This window comes from Mus caroli, chromosome 18, assembly GCF_900094665.2.
Source record: "Mus caroli chromosome 18, CAROLI_EIJ_v1.1, whole genome shotgun sequence".
Taxonomy (NCBI): Eukaryota; Metazoa; Chordata; class Mammalia; order Rodentia; family Muridae; genus Mus; species Mus caroli.
Genome location: NC_034587.1, coordinates 59,298,009 through 59,320,343, shown reverse-complemented (window position 1 = coordinate 59,320,343; position 22,335 = coordinate 59,298,009). Strand labels below are relative to the sequence as shown.

The following is a 22,335-nucleotide window of genomic DNA, read 5'->3' as shown; positions in this document are numbered from 1 at the left end:
ACAAACTCAACAGCATTAGAACATCAAAGAAGTTCTTACCAGAAGCATAGAAGTGGAGGCTGAAGAGATGCCTGGACAGACAGTACAGGTTATCTCTAGAGTTCTGTAATGTGCGGCTTGTGGTGCTGGGCCCTTTTAAGAGATTCCAGCATACATACTCTTGAAAAGAACATTGCAATACTAGGCTGTAACTTAGTTTAAAGGAGACAAAACACAGTTGTCTTTAGTCACTTAGGAAGCAGTGTGAAGGGAAAGTGTTCATTTAACTCAGGAGAGTGATGGTTTGAGGTAGGCAAGAAATCAGGCAGGGCAGCATGAGAATAATGATCTCATTCAGTGTTAGAATTGCTTTAGCAGAGATTGCAAACAGGATTCTGGAGGTCAGCAGGGGTCTCGTGTGCTCCGAGCTTAGCTTTAACATCAGGGCACTTAGCAAGTTTGAAAGAATCTGTGAGCACATGGCCAGTTTTTAGACTAATAAATACCTGTAGCCCAAAGCTTTTCATCTCTGCAGTGAATATAAAAGAAAGTGGCGAAGCAGTCTATAGGACAAGATCACATTAAATGTATTTAATGCTACACCGGCCCGTTCTCTGAAGTTTAAGCCCCGGGTCATTTTTTAGGACTGGTTCTTAACTATATATAGCCGCAGCTGGCTGGAATGCACTATATAGACCATACTGGCCTTAAATTCATGGTGATCCACTCCCATGCTGAGATTAAATACATATGCTAACATGCCCAGCCGAAACCCTGAATGTTGGTAGAAGTACCTGGTGGCTCATATGTGTGAACTCTTTTGAGTCATATCCCATCTCTGTTAACTTTCCCCATTTTATGCTTGGCTCTTACCATTTCTGATTTTATAGTTAGCAACTCTTAAGTAGCCCTATACAAATAGAACACTTTTTTTTAAAAAAGCTTCAGTTCTTTGGTTAGTTGGAAACTTAATGTTTTGTTATCAGTGGGCAGACAATTGGCTTTCAGATCTTTTGAGACTCCAGTAATAGAAAACATGTCATGCCTGTGACTTGTCTCCATACGTATTTAATCAACATCTCCTGCTGTGAAGGTTTGCCTGTCTCTGTTTGCACTTTAATTTCTGCTACAGAGTGCAGCCGGCCTTCCAGATACACAGTTTGTTTGTTTTTTTTGTTTGTTTGTTTGTTTTTACCATCTCAGCATCTGCTCACATTCAATTATTATTTTCTTAGCCAACTTTCTTTTGTCTTTTTTTTTTTAATGAACTGTCTGAAATAATGGGAAATAATAAATAGTTAAACACATAAAAAGAACAATTGCAAGAAATGGTTAGAACAGGGTGAACCTAGTTTGCAGGTAGCATTTATGACTCATTTTCCATGTAATGAGACTGGCATATCTTCTGGTGGAGTGGTTTTTTTCAGCTGGGGCGTTAGCTTCATAGAACTTTGACGGGGAACCTTTTCTGTTTGGATTTTTATGAAGCTGTTCTAAATGCTCTGACCTCCTCAGGCTTTACAGATTCCAGTTTCCTAACCCTTTTGAAGAAGATGCCAGATGTTGAACAGCTGTATGGCCTTCACCCTAGATACCTGGAGAGGCGGAGAGTGAGGGGCCAGGAGGCTTTCAGCATCCCAGGAGTCTTGGAAGCTTTGCAAGCGTGCCCAAACTTGGTGGTAAGTGGTGCTGGAGCACTTTAATAACCCCAGCTGGCTGATGAGATAGTGGATCACAAGGACTGTGGGGCTCACTCACTCACCCACATGCAGCCTGCACGCAGAACACACTGTCTCTTAAGTTCCATTTCATAGTTAGCATCTTGTACAGAAAGAGACACTTGGGATACAAAATGAAAGCCTTCCTTATGCTTGCCATGGTGCTATTTTCTAGGGTGTAGAAACATCTCATTTGGAATTGGTAGAATCCATTTGGACATATATGCCGCATGTTCATATTTTGGGGAAATTTCGTAATCGTAACGGAGCATTTCCGATTCCTCCTGAAAATAAACTGAAAATCCCCATAGGAGCCAAAATCCAAACTTTGCATTTAGTTGGTGAGTACCTGCTTTCTGGTTCACTTGTCATGCCTTGAAACAGTGCATAAGTGAATATTCACTGAAACAGTTATAACATTGTAAATATCATCTTACTGGTTGGTTGTAGAACGAGAAATGTTTGTGAGACTGGTATAAAAGCTCAGAATTTCCATTACTGAAAGATCTCTCAGGGGCAGCTGTTGCTTTTCAGGCAGTCAGTTGCTGTGTTGAAGACAGTTTTGAAGGTTTTATCTTTTTGTTTTCACATCTGCCTTTACTCCAATTATGCCCTGTAGAGGAGAGATGTCGAGCACAACCTTTTGAGAGGAGGAATTTATTTAATATTTGTTGTGTTTGTGTGTATGATGTGTGTGACACGGTGCACATGTGGAGATCAAAGTGTATATAGTCAGTTCTCTCTTTCCATCTATAAATGATGGCATTAGGTCATCAGGCAAGGAGGACAGGTGCCTTTCCTGCACAACACGAGTGCTTTTATCTACTAAGCCATGGGTAATGCTTTATCTATTATGCTGTCTGGCTCGTTCTTCATAGAGAAACTAAGGAATTAAACTTTTAGAATTTACTTAAATTCCTTGTTATTAAAAAGGAAGTGAGTCAGGATCTTCTGCGTAGCTCAGGTTGGCCATGGGCTCTGTATCCATCTTTGTCTTCCCAGCTCCTGAGTGTTGATGTGGCAGTGTGCATCACCACACCCAGTTAGTTCACTTAAGTTCAAGTGGACAGATATAGCTAGTGCCTACTAAACCTCAGTCTAGAACATTATAAAACCCTAGCTAATTGTTCTTCAGTCTAGAGTCACTTCCCTTTTTCCTCTCCAATGTGGTGATGGAGTGAGTGGTCATTTCCAGAGATTGCTATGTTTGTTTGCACCATCATATTGTGCTTTCCCATGGGCAGACTCTGCAAATTTACCTCACAGGAATCTCAACAGGGAAAATATTTGATCAAGTTTAACTTTTCATCCTTGGCTTAATCTGCTAAAAGACAATGTGACATTTTTTTTATTTAGAGGCAGAATTTTATGTACGTCAGGCTGGCCTCAAACTTACTAGATAGCTAAGGGTGACCCTGAATTTCTGCTACTTCTGCCTCTTCTTCCCAAGTGCTTAGAATTCAGGCATGCAGTACCATGCCCAGTTTTATATGGTATCAGACAAAGATGAAATACAGGTAGGTTTTTATGAATGCTAGGGAAGTGCTCTTATCATCTGAGCCATATCCTCAGCCCAAATATTTTCAGTTTCATACTTTTTTAATATTTTAAGTTGATACTTTATTTTTAAGCTTATCATTTTATTATTATATTAATATTTATGTTGAATATATGCTCAAAGATTACTCGATAATTGGGGATATTCTGAGGATCTAGAAATTTCTGAAATAGAATCAGATGGTCATAGGAGGACCTGGTGGAGTATACAGGATAGAGCTTAAGTTATGTATGTGACTACAGAAGGCTATTATTGTAGAGTGAGTCTGAGCAAGGATTGGAATATTTGCATTTTTAAGTGATAAAGAGATTTTGCTTCTGAGATTATGATGGAATCTCAAGGTAGAAGATTTTTTTTTTAATCTTTACATTTTTCCATAATGCCTGTACCAGTTAATTGGAATTATAAGTTTCTGTGAAACGCATTAATTATGTGGTTGACTCACAACTCTGTACTAACTGTGTGGTGGTGATGTGAAGCCATGCATATTCATCATCCTTTGTTTATAAGCTAAGTTTGGCAGGAGGTGGGGCTGAGCGAGCATCAGATGCCTATCTGTGGACCTTTCTTGCCTTGCCCTTTGACTCACATTGCCAACAGGCGCCTTGGTCATAGACACAAGGTAGATTCTGTGCCTCTCTGGGTCTGCTTTGCTTCCTTTGGTCTGATCCCGATTTTTATTTCTCATGTGTTGCTCTATGGTGTGTTTACATAGCAGTAACTAAAGTAAACTGCCATTTTGAGAAGACAGGCTGGGGAGCAGGTTTCTGAAGCTCTCTCCTTTCTTTAGGATTTGCAAGTATCCCTCTTTCTTCTTCCATATCTGCTGACACCTCCCACTGGACGCCCTTCCCCTTTCCACACTGAGTTCTTTGTATACAAGATTCACCAAAGATATAAAATATCCCTAACAATTTGAGATAGTAAAATGAATAGCTGTCCGACTTTTCCCAAAGCTTCTTCCACATATTTACAGATGCCTAAAATCCCTGTAATTGTGTAAATGACATCAAGGTGTATCTTGTCTACCACAAACCATAATATGAAAACTTACTTGGCCTTACTTTGTGCTGAGACATTTCTTCTTACTGATGGGGGAGTGGTTAGAGGTGATTGGCAGCCCTACGGTATTGTGTTAACTCACCTCTGTCTTCACAGTTGTGCTTTGAGAAACTTAGTTTTTCTTTGAGTCTTACAAGGTATGGCTATGAGATAGATGTGTGTTTTAAACACAGAGATAGATTTTAAGTCCATTCTTTATAATACAGTTTGCATGAAAGTTCTTTAATAGCCTGTTTTAAATGAACCGAATCTGGTAGACTTTAACTGTGTAATTGGTTCTGATAGAAATCTCCTTGAATGATAGACTGTCCATTGAAAACTGGACTCAAGCACACTGTATGCAGACTACTGAGTATGTTTGTCACTTTCTTGTTCTTTTGTGTGTGTGCTCTAGGTGTCAATGTTCCTGAAATCCCTTGTATCCCTATGCTAAGGCACCTGTACATGAAGTGGGTGAGACTCACTAAACCACAGCCATTTAAAGATTTCCTTTGCATCAGCCTGCGAACTTTTGTCATGAGGAACTGTGCAGGTAATCCTATACAGTTATGGGCAAATGTCGGAAAATGTCACAGTCATCTCTGCATTTTTACTGAAAATTGTGTTATTACTATCTACATCTTTTGACTCATACAATTTGTGAATGTAGCATATCTTTTGCTTTAGTTGAAATACATTAGCAAAACAAACAAAAAACAACAGACTCACTTAGTGTTTTTTAAGTTTAACTCTTAGTCCATTGGATTGTTTTAATACATTTTAGCCTTTTTAGTTTCTGATTTTCTAAGTATTAAGAACAGTTATTTCACATCAAGCATTGTTTTTATGATGTTCCTCAGCTAAGCAAAGCCTTTAGCACCCTAGTCTGTGGTCCACACTGCCAGGGGTAACTTCTCGCTAGGCTTCTCCCAGTCTGGTCTTAATGTAATAAGACCTGTGTGCTGTCTGCACGGCCATGCATGTTCTTACCCTGTATTGTTGTTGACCACTATTGTCTTACCCTGAGATGCGGAGGTCCTCTTCCAAGTTTATTCGTGGTCTTTACAGTCTGCTTCTCTTGGCATCTCTTTCTCTTCTCTTTGTTCCTTTTTATGGAGGGCAGCATGTCTTTGGCACTTCATATATTGGTTTATATCCTTTCAGGGTTATTTATATGCTGTTTCTCTATTGGAAGTCTTAATGGACAGGGCCATGCTTTTGTGGTCTTCACTTGTCTCTAATACACTGTTGGACATAAAGAGATGCTAAAGTGGTAAAGCCGCTCATTTGAGTGAAGGATCAAATTTTCTTCTTGAAGTTTTTGTTCCATTTGTTTTGAAATGGAAATTATTGAATTAAGTATATTTTCAAAACATACTGCATATCTCAACAGTTTTGAGCATTCTTATCTTATGTTGAACAAATTTATGGTTAGCAGACTAGCACTTGGATTGAGAAAAGCTTGGAGCCCAGACAGCCACTAATAGTCTGTCATAAGTTATTCAATCTCTGTTTTGAAAAAGTTATCTTTTAAGATAGTTTACTGTATTAGTTAGGGTTTTACTGCTGTGAACAGACACTATGACCAAGGCAAGTCTTATAAAAAAAAAAAAAAAAAACAATATTTAATTGGGGCTGGCTTACAGGTTCAGAGGTTCAGAGGTTCAGTCCATTATCTTCAAGGTGGGAGAATGGCAGTATCCAGGCAGGCATGGTNCAGGAGGAGCTGAGAGTTCTATGTCTTCATCCAAAGGCTGCTAGTGGAAGACTGACTTCCAGGCAANNAGGGTGAGGATCTTATNCCCACACCCACAGTGACACACCCATTCCAACCAGGTCACACCTATTCCAACAAGGCCACACCTTCAGATGGTGCCACTCCCTGGTCCAAGGATATACAAACCATCACATTTACTATATTAGGATTTGTTGTTGTTTGCTTATTCCAGGACCAACAAACTCCTTGAAATACGTGCCCTTGGTAACAGGTCTGGCATCTGCCCGTAACCTGGAACACTTGGAAATGGTTCGAGTCCCTTTCCTGGGAGGTCTCATCCAACATGTGGTTGAAGACAGCTGGAGATCGGGTACCCATTTCTTTTAGCTACAAAACAGTTTTTAAAATTGGCTTCTAATTTTTTTTTTTGCTTTGTTTTGTTGTCTTTTAATGTTTTTTTAATAATATTGGCAATTGTCTTTGCCTTCCTTATGGTATGTCCGATGAAGGTAAGTACCCATGAGCACAGGCTAATATTCTTTGCCTTTTATGCATGCTAAGCCTTCTCAAGACAGAGTGATGAGGCGGGCTTTCTGGTTTGTTTATTACTTGGTAAATGAACACTGCCTTCTTCTTTTGAGCTCAGTCTTAGAACTGCTGACCCAGTGGCCCTGTGAGGAGAGACACTGCATGGCTTGTACATCTTAGGTCTCCAAAGGAGCTCAGGCTTTAGAAATGCTTTTGTGTCTGGTATTTGTTACAGTGTAGAGAAGTTCCCGTCCTGTTCCTGACCACGAGCTGCATCTGTCAGATAATAGTTCTTCATATCCCTTAGCTGCAGAGGAGAGGAAGCTAACAGTTTGCTAATCAATCATTTCATTGGTAAGAAAGTACTGGCCTAGATCTATAGTATTTAAAACTAGAAGTACACTTAATACAAGTTATTAATAAAGTAAGATGGAAAAGAAAGTAAAGTGAACAAAGTTAATAGACTGGGAAACTCCTCCAGTAGCACTGATACCGTGAGGAGGAGGTTAATACTGCAGAAGCATGTTTGTAGACATCTTATCACATGTCAGGTCGGGATGAGATCCCCTCATCGCACTGAATCAGAGATGGGAATAGACTCCCTCCAGACCAGCAGCATTGCATTTATTCTTATTACAGTAAACAAGATAAAAGTCAAAAGAGTAAAGAAGACTGCAGTGTCTGTCCATGAGAGCGGAGGCCTGAAGCTTGCTGACAGACGCTGTATCTCATGATTAAGACATGACGAAGAGGGAAAGGCAGTCTGTACAGAGTGGGAGGGAGGAGGAAGAGATCTTGAGTATGGATCTCTTACAGCGGGCTTGCATTAAGAATATATAAAGAATTCTTGAAATTAAGAAACATGCAGGCATCCCAGTAGGAAAATGGAAAGGGCTAATACATATTGACCTTCACCTAGGACTTTATCCACGTGACGGGTAAATGTGAATAAAAGAGAAACTTTCACAAGACTTAGGAAGTACAAAATAAAGCTAATGTGTGCCGCAGAAGCACTGATATTACTAATATGAAATACAGTCATGTTGCCTGGGTCACGCACCATCAGGACAATGCCGAGAGTATAAGCTGATACTTCTATACTTGGGTAGACATACTCTGCCAGCATTGACCATGCACACAACATTTGTCTTCTTGGCTTTAAACCCAACAGAAAAGAATTTATCTTTACCCAGAAATGCATGTGAGATATGTTCATAGAAGCATTGTTGCTAATAGGCTCCCAAATAGGACAACCAGACATTGATCATCCATAAGATGGGTAATTAAAGTGTGGCATATTCATATGCTGCTCTGCACAGTGCAAAGGGTCAGACTGAGAGCCACCCACAGCAGTGCGGTTGAATCTCATAGCAGCGTTTGGTCAAGGAAACCAGACATAAAAGTATACATACCTAGTGACTTTGTGTTCAAGCGGAATCATTTTGCTATACATTAATGATTTTTGTCTGCTGCCCTTCCTTTTGGTGTGATACCTTTCAAAAAAGTATAAGGGCTGCAGAAGTGCCTCTGTGGGGAAAGCACTTGCTCTATGACCAAGCTGGACCTGGCCCAGCACTCAAAAGACTTACATAGGGTCACATGCATCTGTAACCCCGGCACTGGGAGGTGGAGGCAGACGATGGCCAGCCAGGGGAGCCACAACGGCAAGTTCTAGTTTCCGGAAAGCATAAGGTGACAAGGAATAAAGGAAGCTCTGGCTCCCCTGCGGGTGTGCACTGGTGCATGCACACAGGGGAGTAATTGATTAGTTACAACAAGATTCGAAATTCAGACATGAAAATGAGTTAAAGCAGTGCTGTCTTGTTCTATGATACACTGGAGGTTCAGGATTTGACCAGGAGGGGGCAGTCTTTCTGTAGTTCCTCATGGGTTTTCAGCATTTGCTTTGCCCTTCCTTAGTCTTGAAGTGTTCAGATGCTCTGAGGATGCTTCCAGAATGCGTATCTGTTTTGTGGAGTAACCGCTAGGAATAATTCACCTTGAGGTAATTTGATGGTAGCCGCAAAGCATTTACTTTTAACCAGGAATTGCTTTCTAAGGCGTGTATAACTCCTTTACCAAGAGTCCTGCCCTCAGAGAAATGTTTGTTTTTGTTTCTTTTCTTTAATTAGGTGGCTTTAGGAACTTGCACACTATTGTCTTGGGAGCTTGCAAGAATGCCCTCGAAGTAGACCTTGGCTACCTCATCATCACTGCTGCGCGAAGGTAGGTCTTAGCATTACTTATATTTTCTTCTTCTACAGTTACAAGTTTTAGAAAACTGGGGGCTAATGTATCTATCTATACATACTTGTGGATAACATTTGATTTTGTCTCACTTGGATCTAATATACAAAGGAACTACTTCTGTAGCAGGTGGTATCACTTCATGTTTGTCTGACGTCAGAGCTAAAGCCCTTTGGACTGCATTCTAGTGGGTCAGCCCTAAAAGGGCATATAGTATCATTGCATAGGAAAGCAGTGTCTGAGTGTAGTAGACGTTGGTGACACTGGTATCTGAAGCCCTCTCCAGCCATTCTCCATCTGTATTTGGTTTTCTGAATTGTTTTAGTCGATGATAAACTTCCTAGCCAGAAATCTGTCTTAAATCAGCCTTAGCAATGTCGCATATCCATAATCTTTTAAATGTGTCTTCATATCACCTGTTACTACATTAGCAGTTTCCCACCTCTTAGTGATCTATCTCTATGTGTATTTTTACATTTTCCTTAAGTTGAAATTTTTTATTAGTTTATTAAAAAATTTTACCACTATATACCAATAATAGACTATTAAAAAAAAACCCAAAAGAGTGTTTCTAAATTTAACTTAGTGTTAACATACCATAGATGTGTATCCATTATTAAAGTAAAGTGGGCAGGCTCTAGGGTTCTTCCTGTATGATTTATTGTTGCTAATTGAATAGCTAAGTGTACTGCCTAGCGTGAGGCTGCACTTGAAAAGAGAAATCTCAGGGGGTCTGTTTGGTTGATTTGTTGATGTTGTTGTTGCATGTTTTCTAATGGAAAGAGAAAAGTTCTTGACACCTGTGGTAACTTTTGTAAAATTATAAAGTTGTTTCTAAGTTCTGTTACGGGAAGAATCGGAGTCCATTGTTTTCCGTTAACATGTTTTTCTGTTTGTAGGTTACATGAAGTTCGCATCCAGCCTTCTTTAACCAAAGATGGTGTCTTTTCTGCCCTAAAGATGGCAGAGTTGGAGTTTCCCCAGTTTGAAACCCTTCATCTGGGATATGTAGATGAGTTCTTGCTACAGAGTAAGATATCATGCTTTACTACCTGGGTGTGCTGTGCAAAACGCTGCATACACTGAAATCTGAATATTCTCTGTCTTTATTTTCTTGACTGTAAACCGACCTAGTGTCTCAAGTGCTTGCATGTGCTGGAGAAGGGTTGTTTTACATCCATGTACTGACTTCCTTTTCCACGTGGCCGCTGGTGTGAGCATGCTGTTGGGGCTGGAGTGATTAACCCTGGGTGAAGAAAACCTTTATCTAGGCTTGCAGTTGTCTTTACTCTGCCTGTTTCTTTCTGACTCAGCTTCATTTTCTCAGAACGTCTTTCATAGTTCCCTTTGTTGGATGTGATCCGTCACAGCTCCTGGAGCTGTTGATGGTTTCCTCAGCTGCAGCCCCATTCTTTGCTCATAGTTTGCATTTCCATAATAAGGCAGCTGGGGTCCTGGACTTTGCAGATACTGTGAGCACACAGTGCTTAGTATCCATTTTACGGTAATTGATGCTGGCTCGATAACATTTTGGGTATGCAGTCACAATTAGGAACTCATCCCTTAGGGTTGAATTCAAGTCAGTCAGATTTATTATTCCAACTGTTTTCCCACACGACATTTGTAATATAGTTAAAATTTACAACAATGTGTTTTCATTTTATTAAGAATTTATAAACATTCTTGAATCTCCACTGTCATCCCAGATGGTTGTGTTTCCTTTGGATCTAATTTGCATTATAGAACATGAAAGGTAAAACACTGTTGACCAAGACAGCCTAGGACAGTCCTGGATGGAACCCATGACTCCCTTCCTTGTTCATTTCAGAGTGTTACATATGTTACAGTATGGCAGCTGTGCTTTCATTCATTTCTTTTCCTCCTCCTTTGTCTTTGAACTTCTCATTAGTTTACATGCAAGATTCTATTTAAAAAAAAAAAAATCATTTGTAGACAATTTAATACCAGAACCACTTTTAATCTATGTAGCTTGAAAACTATGAGGTTTTATCTGAACAGCATTAAGAGGCTAAGATAGTAGAATGGCTTCATAGGAAATTGACGCTTTTCTTATCCAGTGTTTCTGGTTATGAAAGAAGCTGCTCATATCCTGTTTCTGTGCCATCTGTGTGTAGATGCCCTAATGTTAGAATGTGTTCTTTAAGTGGGAGTGAATGGGAAGGGGAGCACGTTGTGGGGAGGGTACAGGGAACTTTCGGAATAGCATTTGAAATGTGAATAAAGAAAATAGCTAATAAAATAAAAATTTTAAAAAGGGTCTTCAAAAAAAAAAAAAAAAAAAAAAAAAAATTTTAAAAAGGGTTTTAAAAAAAAAAAAAAAAAAAAAAAAAGAATGTGTTCTTTATAGGACTTATTGCTCCAAAGATCTCAGCTTAACAACATCCCTATCCTCAGGCTAGCCGCCTTTAGGACTCCTGAAGGGTAGCCTGTTGTGAAAACCCCACTTGCAGGGAGGGAAAGGTGGGCGCATCCTGTATTTACACCAGGTCTACCCTATTATATTTCTCTTACCTCACCACATGTTTTCAGTAGGATATAAACACTACAGCTTGACTACCATCGTTTCATACTTAGTAGGCTCTTGGTGTCAGTCTTTTTATAAGCCCTTCCCTTCTAAGATTATTCAGCCTGCCTATATGTGGACCCTGCTTCTCCAGAGATTGCCAGGGAGACTGTAAGGATAAGTCTTAGGTTACAGGCCATTTTAGGAAGGATGGATAAAAGCTAGGGAATTGAGTCAGTGGGTATAGTGATTGCCAGGCTAGCATGAGGACTTGTGTTTCCCAGAAGTGACATAAAGCTAGATGTGGTAATGCTTGTTTCAAGAATCCCAGTTATAACACCAGCTTTCCGTTAGACAGGTGGGGGGTATAGACAGGCGAGTCCCTGGATGTTCTCACGACAGCTAGCCTGCCATTGCATCAGTACAAGAAGTCCTTTCTCAAATAATACAGAAGACAAAGACCAACGTCAGAGACATAGACGGCACACAGATGTACCCATATACACAAGGCAAAAACTAGAGATGGAGACGTAGTCAGTGCTCATTCTTGCTCTTTCATTTCATCTGCCATCATAGTGATTCCTATCTTGAAGCAGGAAGGTGAAGGAATGGGATCCTCTTGTGGAACTCAAGTCACTTTTTTGGTCTGGCAAAATAGCTAAGTAGAAACATCATCTTTGTCCTCTAGCAGATCAGGGTGATGAGTACTTAAATACTGCTGCTGTGATCTAGAAATAAAGATGGCTGGAATCAGGACCCAAGGAATACTTGGAGAAGGAGCCTTAGTTAATGCATTTGTTCTCTCAGAGCTTTGTGGGAAGCTGGTCAGGGTGGAAATTCAGGAATATACACTGAAGTTCTAGAATGAGAGAGAGGGCGAGGGAGAGAGAGAAAATGGAGAGTTGTCTGTTGTTAATCGTAAGGTTATATAGTAAGATACTTAAGTACTTCCCTACTTTTCTCTTTAATGGCTCTGAGGAGACATTGAAAAAGATGATAAATACAGCCAAGTTTGGTGGTACAGAGCTGAAGAAAGAATTAGAAATGCAAGCTCATCCCTTGGTAAATAACAAGCTAGACAGCATCCTAGGCTCTGTGAGACCATCTCCAAAGCAGAATAGCAGCAGAAACATAATACATTTATATTATGTATATGTATGTATTATGTATAGCAGTCTTTAATATTTGAAGTATTCAGTAAGTAGTGGTTTTTACCTTTAGCTGCCCTGTAAGCTAAAGAAGAAGAGAAAAGGAACAGAAATGAACTCCTGATATCATGAGGATTTTAAGAATTAAAGCCAGTAGAAAGCCCCAGGAGCAGGAATGGATTGCATTGAAGGCAGGACGTGCATTTGTCCTTTTACAGTGGAGCACTTATGTGCACACCTAGTAAACAGAGTCAGTGTGAGACTTCACTCTTCATAAGGGACAACTCAGTCCTCAAGTCCAAAACGTAGCAAGGAGGTTGATGTTTGGGGTAGTGTAAGATGACTTCTGCAAGATACCAGTGGGTACTGATGCTGGGTAGTTACAGAGAGTGTGAACTATGTGGGAAGCAAAAGGTGGTGCTCGGTCGGGGCGGAGTGATAGTTAACACGTAGTTCCACACATTTCAAGCTAAAATACACATTGCTCTATTGTTCAAGGCAGTTTCTCGAAGAGCAACTGAGCCATTTTCTTTATAGGATTGTTGAGTTACTTTCAAGAAGGGAAACCGGGAAAGGGGTAACATTTGAAATGTGAATAAAGAAAAGAAAAAAAAAAATGTGTGTGGTAGTTAGACTCCTAGTACCACCCTACATACTGAGAATACAATTGAAGTTAACAGACAAGCCTTCAAAGAGCTCTTATGTTTAAGTAACTGTCCTGGAGAGTGAGGACCGCCCATGTGGAAGAGAGAATGTCAATATGCAAGAGATGGACGCGATTAAGGATAATTTACATATGACCAGTGGAATGTGTCTGAGTTAGAATCCAATTCAGGGGACAGGTGGACACCTATCACCTATGCTGTGGGCTCCATAGTGAGTTTCCCATGGAGTTTCCCATTGGAGTTCAAAAACTTGATCCTTATAATATTCACATATACTTTATTGTATATGAGAGAGATTCATTTTTATGGTTTTGGTTTTCTTTTTAAGAGATAAAATTAAAACTTCATAGTTGTATGAGCCAGTACATCTCTCAGTTATACTTTTTCCTCTTTCTTAACAGTTGAAGATTTATCTCCTATTTGCTATTCCTGATGTTTAACACAAATTCTAGTTTGTATAAGAATGCTACCATATATTCTGAACACTCACTTTAAATATGAAGCCTGCCTGATGATGACCATTGGTAGAACATGAAAGAATAAGGGACCATGTTGTCAGCACTCCATGACACTGAGACTCTCTTTGACACTGATTTCTTTCTAGGCAGAATGGCGAATGCAGATTTGGTGAAGTATGGCTTGGCTGATGTGGTAGAAAATCCTGGCATCATTACCGACATAGGGATGAAGGCAGTCAATGAAGTTTTTTCCTGTATCAAATATCTGGCCATTTATAACTGTCCTCATCTACACAACCCATACAATTGGATCTCAGGTACTGTCAACTTGAAAATTCTGCTCTATTTTTTGGCAATGAAAAAATGTGTTTTCTTTAATGTGACATGATTATATTCCTAATGTAGATATTTTATGTACATATTATCTTATGAGGAATGTTTGTAAAAGTTCTGAGAACCATTATTCACTGAGCTGGAAAAATCCTTCAGTTTTAAAGCTCTTAGCATAAATGTTTGCACTGCTCCAGTTATAGATTCAGTGCCCTGGTTTCACATGCACGTCTTTCCACAGAAGACTGAGTCACAGCCCAGATCCTAGACTATTGTTTCCTTGAGAAGATGGCACATTGTCTGGAAAGACAAACTGCAGGCATATTTCTAAACTCTTCCGTACGTGACTTCTGAAACTCTAACCTGAAGTGAAAGGTTTTATTGACCGGAAGTCCTATTCCATCTCAATTCTCCTGCCTACCCTTATCACGTATACAAGTGAATTCCATACTTGATCTTTTTTCTTGTGGCACAAGTTCATGTTCTCTAAAAGAGTAATGATGTTTATAGCCGTTAACTGTCTGTGCTCACAAGGCTTTAAGTAGATTAGCAATTTGAGGATAAGTTTCTTGTGATGCCTACATTAACCACACCAAGACCCTTGCACTTGTTACTGAGCCCTTGGCCTCTGCTGTCAGAGCCATTGCCATGATCTGCACCTCACTGCAGAGCCACTCGAAGGACTGTTCAGTGCTCTCGAGCCTCTTCTGAGATGGCGTGCCACAGGGGCTATATCTCACCTATCACCTATCAGTGGCCCACATGTTACTGGAAATTAGGAATTTTAGTATATAGCAGGTATAGATCACTTTAAAAAATAACATTTATTGGGTTTTTGGTTTGTTTTTCTTAAATACAGAAGAGTATAAAGAAGAAAACAAAAAATGGCTTATAATCCCATCATTCAGAACTCCTGTTAACACTTAAATTAAAGTAATACATGCACTTGATAAATTTCAGACAGTGCAGAAAGGTACAAAATGAAAAGTCTCCTCTTCTCAAGGTAACCATCATCAACAGTTTCTTATATCTTCTTCTGGACAAATGACTTTGTGCATATTACATCCTATACATTTATAGCATTTAAAGTGATTTGTAGACAGACAGATCTTCCTGTGTGTACACCGTCCTGTGCCTTATTTTTCGTACTAAGTATGTTTGGGAGAGCTGTCCATCTCAGCAAGCATATAGTTCTTCTCATTCTGTCAAAGTAGGTGCATCTGTTTGACTAAGTGAATGTGCCATGCTTGCTTTACCCAGTGTCCTGTTGCGTAAAGGCATGTAGGCTGATGAAGGGATGACATTTGACTCAGGGCCACCTCAGTCTCACCTCAGTGTCTCCTGTGCCATGTATTTCTCACAGTGAAATTAACTATGGCAGCATCATAGTAGGGAGCCATCAAGCCTTAAAGTCCAGGAAGCAAGCGAGTTATTCAGAGAACAAGGATTGCAAGGAAAGTCTTTTATGATCTGCTGCAAAACTTCATCAGTTACTTGAAGACGTTCTGTTATGTCACTTTCAACAGACCACTCGAGGTGGATGCGACTGGTTGACATCAACCTCGTGCGGTGCCATGCTTTGAAGCTGGATTCTTTTGGCCAGTTTGTTGAATTATTGCCCAGCCTGGAATTTATTTCTCTGGACCAGATGTTCCGTGAGCCGCCCAAGGTAAATCACAGTTGAGAGTTTTTGCATTGTGTTCATTTCCATCTGTGTTGATAGAGGAAAGAAAGGAAAACAGGCTGGTACTTGCTTCTTATTAATAAATATGCTCTTACGCTGTTATATAGTTGTAACTTTTTAAAGTTCCATCTTCAGTGAAGGTATAATGTTTATACTAATGGCTGGCCTCTTGTTATTATCAGTGACTATTAATTAAGGGCTCTTAAGAGAAGGGAAAGGAAGAACAAGGATGCTGCCTCCTTTTTGTAAATTAAGAGTAAATCTGAGTTAGGGCGCAGTCTTCTCCTAAAGGCCGTAGGAACTAGTCAGCAGGAGCTCAGGTCTCAGGAGTGGGTCTTTGCTTTGGAAATGCTTTGCTTTGCTGCCATCTCCTAGTAAGTTATATCTGCCATGCTGTGGCTCTGCTTTCACTGGTGACTGTCTGTTAGTTGGAAAAGCATAGGACTTGAGGTCCCAGAACCTGTTTTCAGTTCCCAGCTAAACCACTTACTGGTCGTGCACTGTCACACAGATCTCTCCCATATGCTCCTGGTGCTTACAAACCAGGCTAGTAATGCTTTATTGCTTGAAATGTGGTGAGCCTTGAATGATCCTTTTATAAGTATTTTGAAACATTTCTTAAGTTGTCCTTTTAAATACTAGTCCTTATATGAAGATGAAATGAAAGGTTACTAATGAGGTATTATGTGTAGTATCCCAAATCAAGAAGTACATGGTGTGTTTGCCTAGGGCTGTGCTCGAGTTGGTCTGAGTGCAGGAACTGGAATTGGGGTTTCCTCAGCGCTTGTCAGCAACCAGAATTCCAACAATGACAATGACAATAATGCTCCAAATAACAACGCCAACCTCCATGATAACAATCACCATCACCCAGATGATTCGGATGACGACAATGACTTTCGTCCAGACCTTCAAGCAGGAGAGGCACAATTTGCAGCTGATGGTAACTCAGATCTTTCATGAGCTTCAGATACAAATGAATTTTGCTTGTATGGTCCCATCTTTCTTGTTTGAGCTTGTCACTCTTTGTCTACAGACACAGAATCTATAAGAAAATTCAGAGAGTGGGAAGGGTAATTGATCCTGGGGATTAGGGTACATTGGTAGCATTAGAGGCCTAATTTAACTGAGTTTTAACTCTGGGGTCTGTGTCAAAGCAGCCTCTCACACTATTGAAATGAGAAAGAAATGAGCACCAGCTGCAGTCATGGACAAACAGAAAATCTTCACAGCCGAGCAGCAGAGGAAGCACATGTGCTAATTCCAATTGATAAAATCTCAGTTCTGCAGTTACCTGCCCGATGCTTTAATAGTTATTGGCCAGCTGCTGTATGTCAACCCATGTGCCAAGAGGTTCCTTCTAAATACCCTTCTAACGAGAAAGGAGGCTCTGAGGCGCTTTCCTTACCGGGTATTCTAGCTTCTCAGTTGATTTCTCAAAGCTAGAAAAGTAATCCCTGCAGCCATCTCTGTATTTCTCTTGTCTACTCCCGTAGATATTGTAACTTAAGAAATAGGGTGTCCTGTACCTGTGGGAAGGCTTATCATTGAAGGCATCTTGTGAACACTGAAATATTTAGATGCCATTAAAGTATTATGAACTATATGTAGTTGATTAATGCTTTTTGCCATGCATCAATCAATAGATGACAGCCTAACCTCAAGAATGTCCCTAAGAAAGGTAGAATTTGAGTTTGCATTCTCAGGATAGCCTGGATAAGACAGCAGCTAACCCGAGGCTCATTGTTCATAAGATGATCACCACCATCAAGCAGATACCTTAATGGAGACAGCATCCAGCTATCCCCTTCAGGGAGGAATACGGTCTTTTGTCTCAACTGTGACTTTTTCCCTGCTTTCATCTTACATTGGTTGATGAAGTAATCCTTTTCTATCTGTGATTTCCTTTTCTGTTAATTAGCTGGTTATTTCTTTGTCTCTACTGAAGCAGTTACAGGCTGCTCTTGTAAAAGCAGGCCTTACCATGACAGAGTGTTCTGTCCTCAGCACTGCCACAATCTTACACGCATTGTAGATATTTGTGTTTTCTTTAGTTTCTACTTTATTTTTATTTAAGCGTTGAATGAGATGGAAGACATGGTCCAGGAAGATGGAGAACTGGTAGCCGAAAGTGGAAATGGTATGCCAGCTCACAATCGGGAAGTTGTTCCTGTGGATGCTGATGAGGAACAAGCAGGTAACTGTGCCAGTCTTTGTACATCCATCCTTAGGACATTAGAGTCAAGTGTAATGGAGTAGGAAGTGCTGAGAACAAGCTCTGCTGTGTTGTCTGCTGTTCACTATTTAGAATGGTTAGAAATCATGGCTAGTCTCTGTGTCTCATGCATCTGTATCTTAAGTGATTGTTTCCTTTGGTTTTGTTTTTTTCTTTTCTTTGTAGCTGCAGCCACCAACTGCTTTTTCTTATTTCACTGTCTCATGTGTGGATGTAGAAAAAGAAAGCACTCAGATTGTTGAGAGAAATAACCCCATTAAGTACATTTCTGCTTGTATGAGTAGTGTTCAGTGCACACAGCAAGGTGTGTGTGTATGTGTGTGTTGTCTGTGTGTCTGTGTGTCTGTGTGTGTGTGTGTTTGCATAGCAAGAAGTCATAAATGTGAGAGGTTAGAGGAGAGGTGTGAAAATGAAGTGAGTAAATGCCCGTTTATGGAAGGCCCACAAACTTTAAAAAAAAAAAAGAAAAAAAGAAATGTGCTTGTACTCTGACCTCATTTCAGAGGGGAAGAGGGGCAAGGCCAAGGCTGCTCTGAGTGAGTAAGTAGACCAGAGCCTAGTCTCTGACTCCATGGCAGGATAGTGCTGTACGCCTTTAGATGCCCCTGACCAGCTCTTTGCTTTATGATGAGAGGTTAGAACGCAGCACTGTCCTTCCTGGTTTGCTGTCACGGTACCTCGTTACACATGCAGTCACTTACCCAGCAGACTCACTGGGTGTCAGCTTGCCAGGCTTGTACAGTGTGACGTGGAAAGGCAGACACCAGGTCCCTTGCAGCTTGCATTTTGTTAGTCATACTAATGTCAGTCACTCGTCAGCATCAGGTCAGAAGAGCGGAAGGTCTGAATTTGTACCCGTCCACTACCAAAGGCAACACGAGGTCCTCAAGTTAGGCCTGCACTCTCCACCCACTCCATGCATTCTGAGCTTTATCTTCTGTGCTTTGGCTTATGTATTTGCAACATTGGGAAACTGTGTAGCTTAGTCTTTAAAATACTGCAACTGTATTAGGATGACCTCTTATGCTTTCTGAAATAGTGAAGTTGAGACAGATGTTTTAATCTGCTTCTAGTTGTCATCCTAGTCATAATGTCATCATAATGGCTTTACCTTGTTAAAATGCTGTCACAGAATCTCACCTGAGTGTTTGTTTGACAGAGGCCCATGCACAAAGCATCTCTGTGACCCCAGATCTCTGAAATAGTACTTTCTGTGAGAGGTTTTCTTGTGCTTTTTGTTTTAGGACCTAGTGGTCTACAACGCGTGGTAAAACCTACACCAATTGCTGATCACGATTCAGAGAGCGATGATGAAGAAGATAGTTTAGAACTCCAAGAAGTCTGGGCTCCTAAGAATGGCACCCGGCGTTACTCAGAGCGGGAAGAAAAGACTGGAGACTCAGGACAGTCCAGGGAAACGGCAGGTGAGAGGATGCCCGACTCTGTTTTGCAGTGGAGACTGCAGAAGCACGCCACTCAGTCTCCATGATGTGTGTGCACTGCAGCTTACAGTTCAGCTTACACATCTAGGAAGCAAGGAAGGAAAGGCTCAGCAGGAGAGTGGCCCTACTGCTGCGGAGGAGGAGGGCGGAGAGGTAGAGCATGAGGAGTCTTAGTGGGCCTCAGGTAGCTGTGGCCACTCAACAGCCGATCCATCCTCTGGCCACTTGTAGGCTGGATCCTGTGGCTGCTGCAGTACTTGAGGGGGTCCTGAAGTACAGGAAAGCAGGGCTCCCTTCGTTATGTGGGGTTTGGGTGGTGCTGAGGTTTTGGACCTAGGCCTTTAAAGCACTCTGCCATTGAGCTGTGTCTCCAGCTCCCTAAAATATGTTGGTTTTTTGTTTTTTAATAATTCCTGGCTTCCCTTTCATCCCAGGCAACAATGTATTCTATTTGCCTTACTGAGAAAGCATAGTTGTTCTCTCTCTCTCAGGTTCACAGTTCTTCCTTGCCCAGCTTTTCCTCAGTTCTCAGAGCCCTGCGCTCAGGACTTTTAGCAGCGGATACTTCTTTCAAACTCTTTTGACTTTCACTAAACTGTGTGCTCTTTTCCTCTTTACTCCTTAATGTGTTTGAATGTTCAGTACACAGTTAACACTGTGCCTGAGTCCTGTATAATCTTTATTTTGGAAAGCTCAGGTTTTTTGGACTTACAGTAATTTACTAACCACTGGCTGATTATTCAGTTTTTAGTTCACTCTTTTTAAAATTCAAATAATATACTGTGGCTGAAAAGACGCTTCAAGGAGACTGAAATGTAGCAGGAGTGGGACCAGCTGACTAAGAATTTTTCCTAGAAAATTCATTTTCTAAATCAGGCAACTAAAGTCTGTGCTGGCCAGAAGCCAGCCTTCTTTGCTTATTCTGTCTGTATTCATGGAGCCTTGCTGTGCTGTAGTGACCTTGTCGGTGCTGTGAAGGGTCGGGTTCAGCTGTCCCTAAGAGCCTTTAGTCCAGTTGAAGTCGGGTAGAAAACTTAGATCACAGTGTTTCAGGACTTACTGTAGTGGACTTAGGGTGGGGCACAGCAAGGGACTGCACAGCACCCCAGGCCCTTGGCTGCTGAGGTGGGCCTGTATTAAGGGAGACGTTGGGACCAGGTGACGGGTGCAGGTAGAGGGGGCCGGAAGAGAAGTTCCTTTCAGATCAGATCATGGAGGCTTTATTGGGCAAGCTGGAGAGAAGCACTAGAGATGGGTGCAGAGCTTTGTAGCAGTGAAGGAGACAGTCAGGTGACTATAGTCTCCTGTTCTAGATTTACTCTTGCCTTTTGTCCAGAATTTGTACTGAAATCTTTTCTTCCGGTCACTCTCCTTTTTCTGTAAGCAGTAAGTGGAAAAGGCAAGACTCCACTTCGAAAGAGGCACAACAACTCCCACCAGACGGGCCAGGCGAAGCCGTTTCCCCTGGAGGAGAGCAGCTGTGAGAAAGGCTGTCAGGTCACCAGTGAGCAGATCAAAGCCGATATGAAAGCAGCTAGGGATGTTTCTGAAAAGAAAAAATCCAAGGATGTCTATCCCAGCTGCAGCAGCAGCAGCAGCACAGCCGCCAGCACAGCGGGAAACGCCAGCTCACCCAGCACTGCTTCCCAGAGCCCGGACTTTGTAAGGACGGTGACCAGCAGCGGCTCTTCCGAACCGAGCCCTCCAGAAGTGGATGTATCCAGGCAGTGTGTCTGCTCCCCTGGTGGGTCAGAGGACTCTGAGGCCATGGAGGAGGGAGATGCAGAGAGCTCTGTCTGCCCCAGATGCTGCTGTCTCAGGCCCCAGGAGTCTCAAAGGAGAACTGGCAGGTGTTCTGATGAGGAGCGTCCTTCAACCAGCCAAGCCTGTGTTGTGAATGGCGCGGATGGTACGAGATCCGCCTTTTCCTTTAGGACTCTGCCACAAGGGGGGTCTTCAGGCCCAGCACATGATGAGAGGACTAATGGGAGTGGCTGTGGGGCTACAGGTGAGGACAGGAGGGGGAGCTCCCAGCCTGAGAGTTGTGACGTGCAGTCTAATGAAGACTACCCTCGGAGGCCCCTAACCAGGGCCAGGAGCAGACTGTCCCATGTACCGCTGATATCTGAGTCAGGTATGACAATGCTCCCAGGATTAGCCACTGCAGGGCAGGGCTGGAGGCTGGAGAATGGCCCGAGGTTGTTTCATGAGTTTCCTTATAAAAAGCTAATTGATGGTAAATGATACTCTATTTGGGAGTTCTGTGGATCATAGAAACTTTTAAATAATTTTTAAAAAGTGTTTTGGTGGAAACAGATGTAAAACACTTTGAATCCAGAAAATTGAGAATCATTTCACCTTTAAGAAAAGTTAAACCCTGTGTGTTTGCCCTGAATGCAATTCTGATTCTGATGCCTGAGCCCGCATAGGCATAGGCGTGTTGGTCCACCCCACACTTAGGCTGCCTCGGGAAGACCTAGTGCCTAGGGGAAGTTAGGAGCACGAGGTAGCTGGGCTGATGAAGTTTCCTGTGCGTCTCTGGGCCTGCCTCTGGGTTTTAGTGATTGGTTGTTGTTTTTGTTCTTTCCTGAACTCTATTTTGCTTCCAGCTAGGTTTAGCAGGAGATAAACAGGTAAGTAAGTAGTTGTCCTCATATTATTTAGGTGATGGTACACACATGCACATACACACACACTCAATTTATATCTCTGTTCTAAGATGATCCCTCTTGCTTTTATTAAATTACTAATATACACTAGCAGATAGGAATGGATTTTAATTTTCTCTAAGCATCTCAGTTTTAAAATCTTAAAACCAGTCCCACAACAGAGGCATGGCCTGCTTTTTCATGTACTAAACACACTGAATTTATGAGGCATTAAGCTCACAAAAGCAAGCTTTCTAAGTGTAAGACTTAAGCTATGTGCAGATATTCCTAGTGATTTAAATTCATTTAAAACATGTTGTATTTGAAGATACAGTGTGCTCTTTAATCTCTGATCTGTTATGTAATAAAAATACTTTTCCCAGCTTGAGTTTTAGATGTTTTATGATAGTCT

General features: G+C 41.3%; 1 protein-coding gene across 6 annotated transcripts in view; it reads left to right on the top strand.

Annotated features, from left to right (window-relative positions):
* Window positions 1–22,335, top strand: part of Fbxo38 (F-box protein 38) — a 47,441-nt gene that overhangs the window by 14,765 nt on the left and 10,341 nt on the right. For 2 of the 6 annotated variants that reach the window (XM_021150553.2, XM_021150554.1), the window contains exons 4-15: window positions 1,495–1,658; window positions 1,873–2,038; window positions 4,712–4,849; window positions 6,246–6,383; window positions 8,674–8,767; window positions 9,688–9,818; window positions 13,730–13,900; window positions 15,440–15,582; window positions 16,327–16,540; window positions 17,675–17,794; window positions 19,078–19,257; window positions 20,660–21,409. In XM_021150553.2, coding sequence (XP_021006212.1) covers window positions 1,495–1,658; window positions 1,873–2,038; window positions 4,712–4,849; window positions 6,246–6,383; window positions 8,674–8,767; window positions 9,688–9,818; window positions 13,730–13,900; window positions 15,440–15,582; window positions 16,327–16,540; window positions 17,675–17,794; window positions 19,078–19,257; window positions 20,660–21,409 — 2,409 coding nt within the window. The remainder of the gene's footprint in view (window positions 1–1,494; window positions 1,659–1,872; window positions 2,039–4,711; window positions 4,850–6,245; window positions 6,384–8,673; window positions 8,768–9,687; window positions 9,819–13,729; window positions 13,901–15,439; window positions 15,583–16,326; window positions 16,541–17,674; window positions 17,795–19,077; window positions 19,258–20,659; window positions 21,410–22,335) is intronic. The other 4 variants (XM_021150557.2, XM_021150556.2, XM_029471863.1 and 1 more) reach the window with 4 other exon arrangements.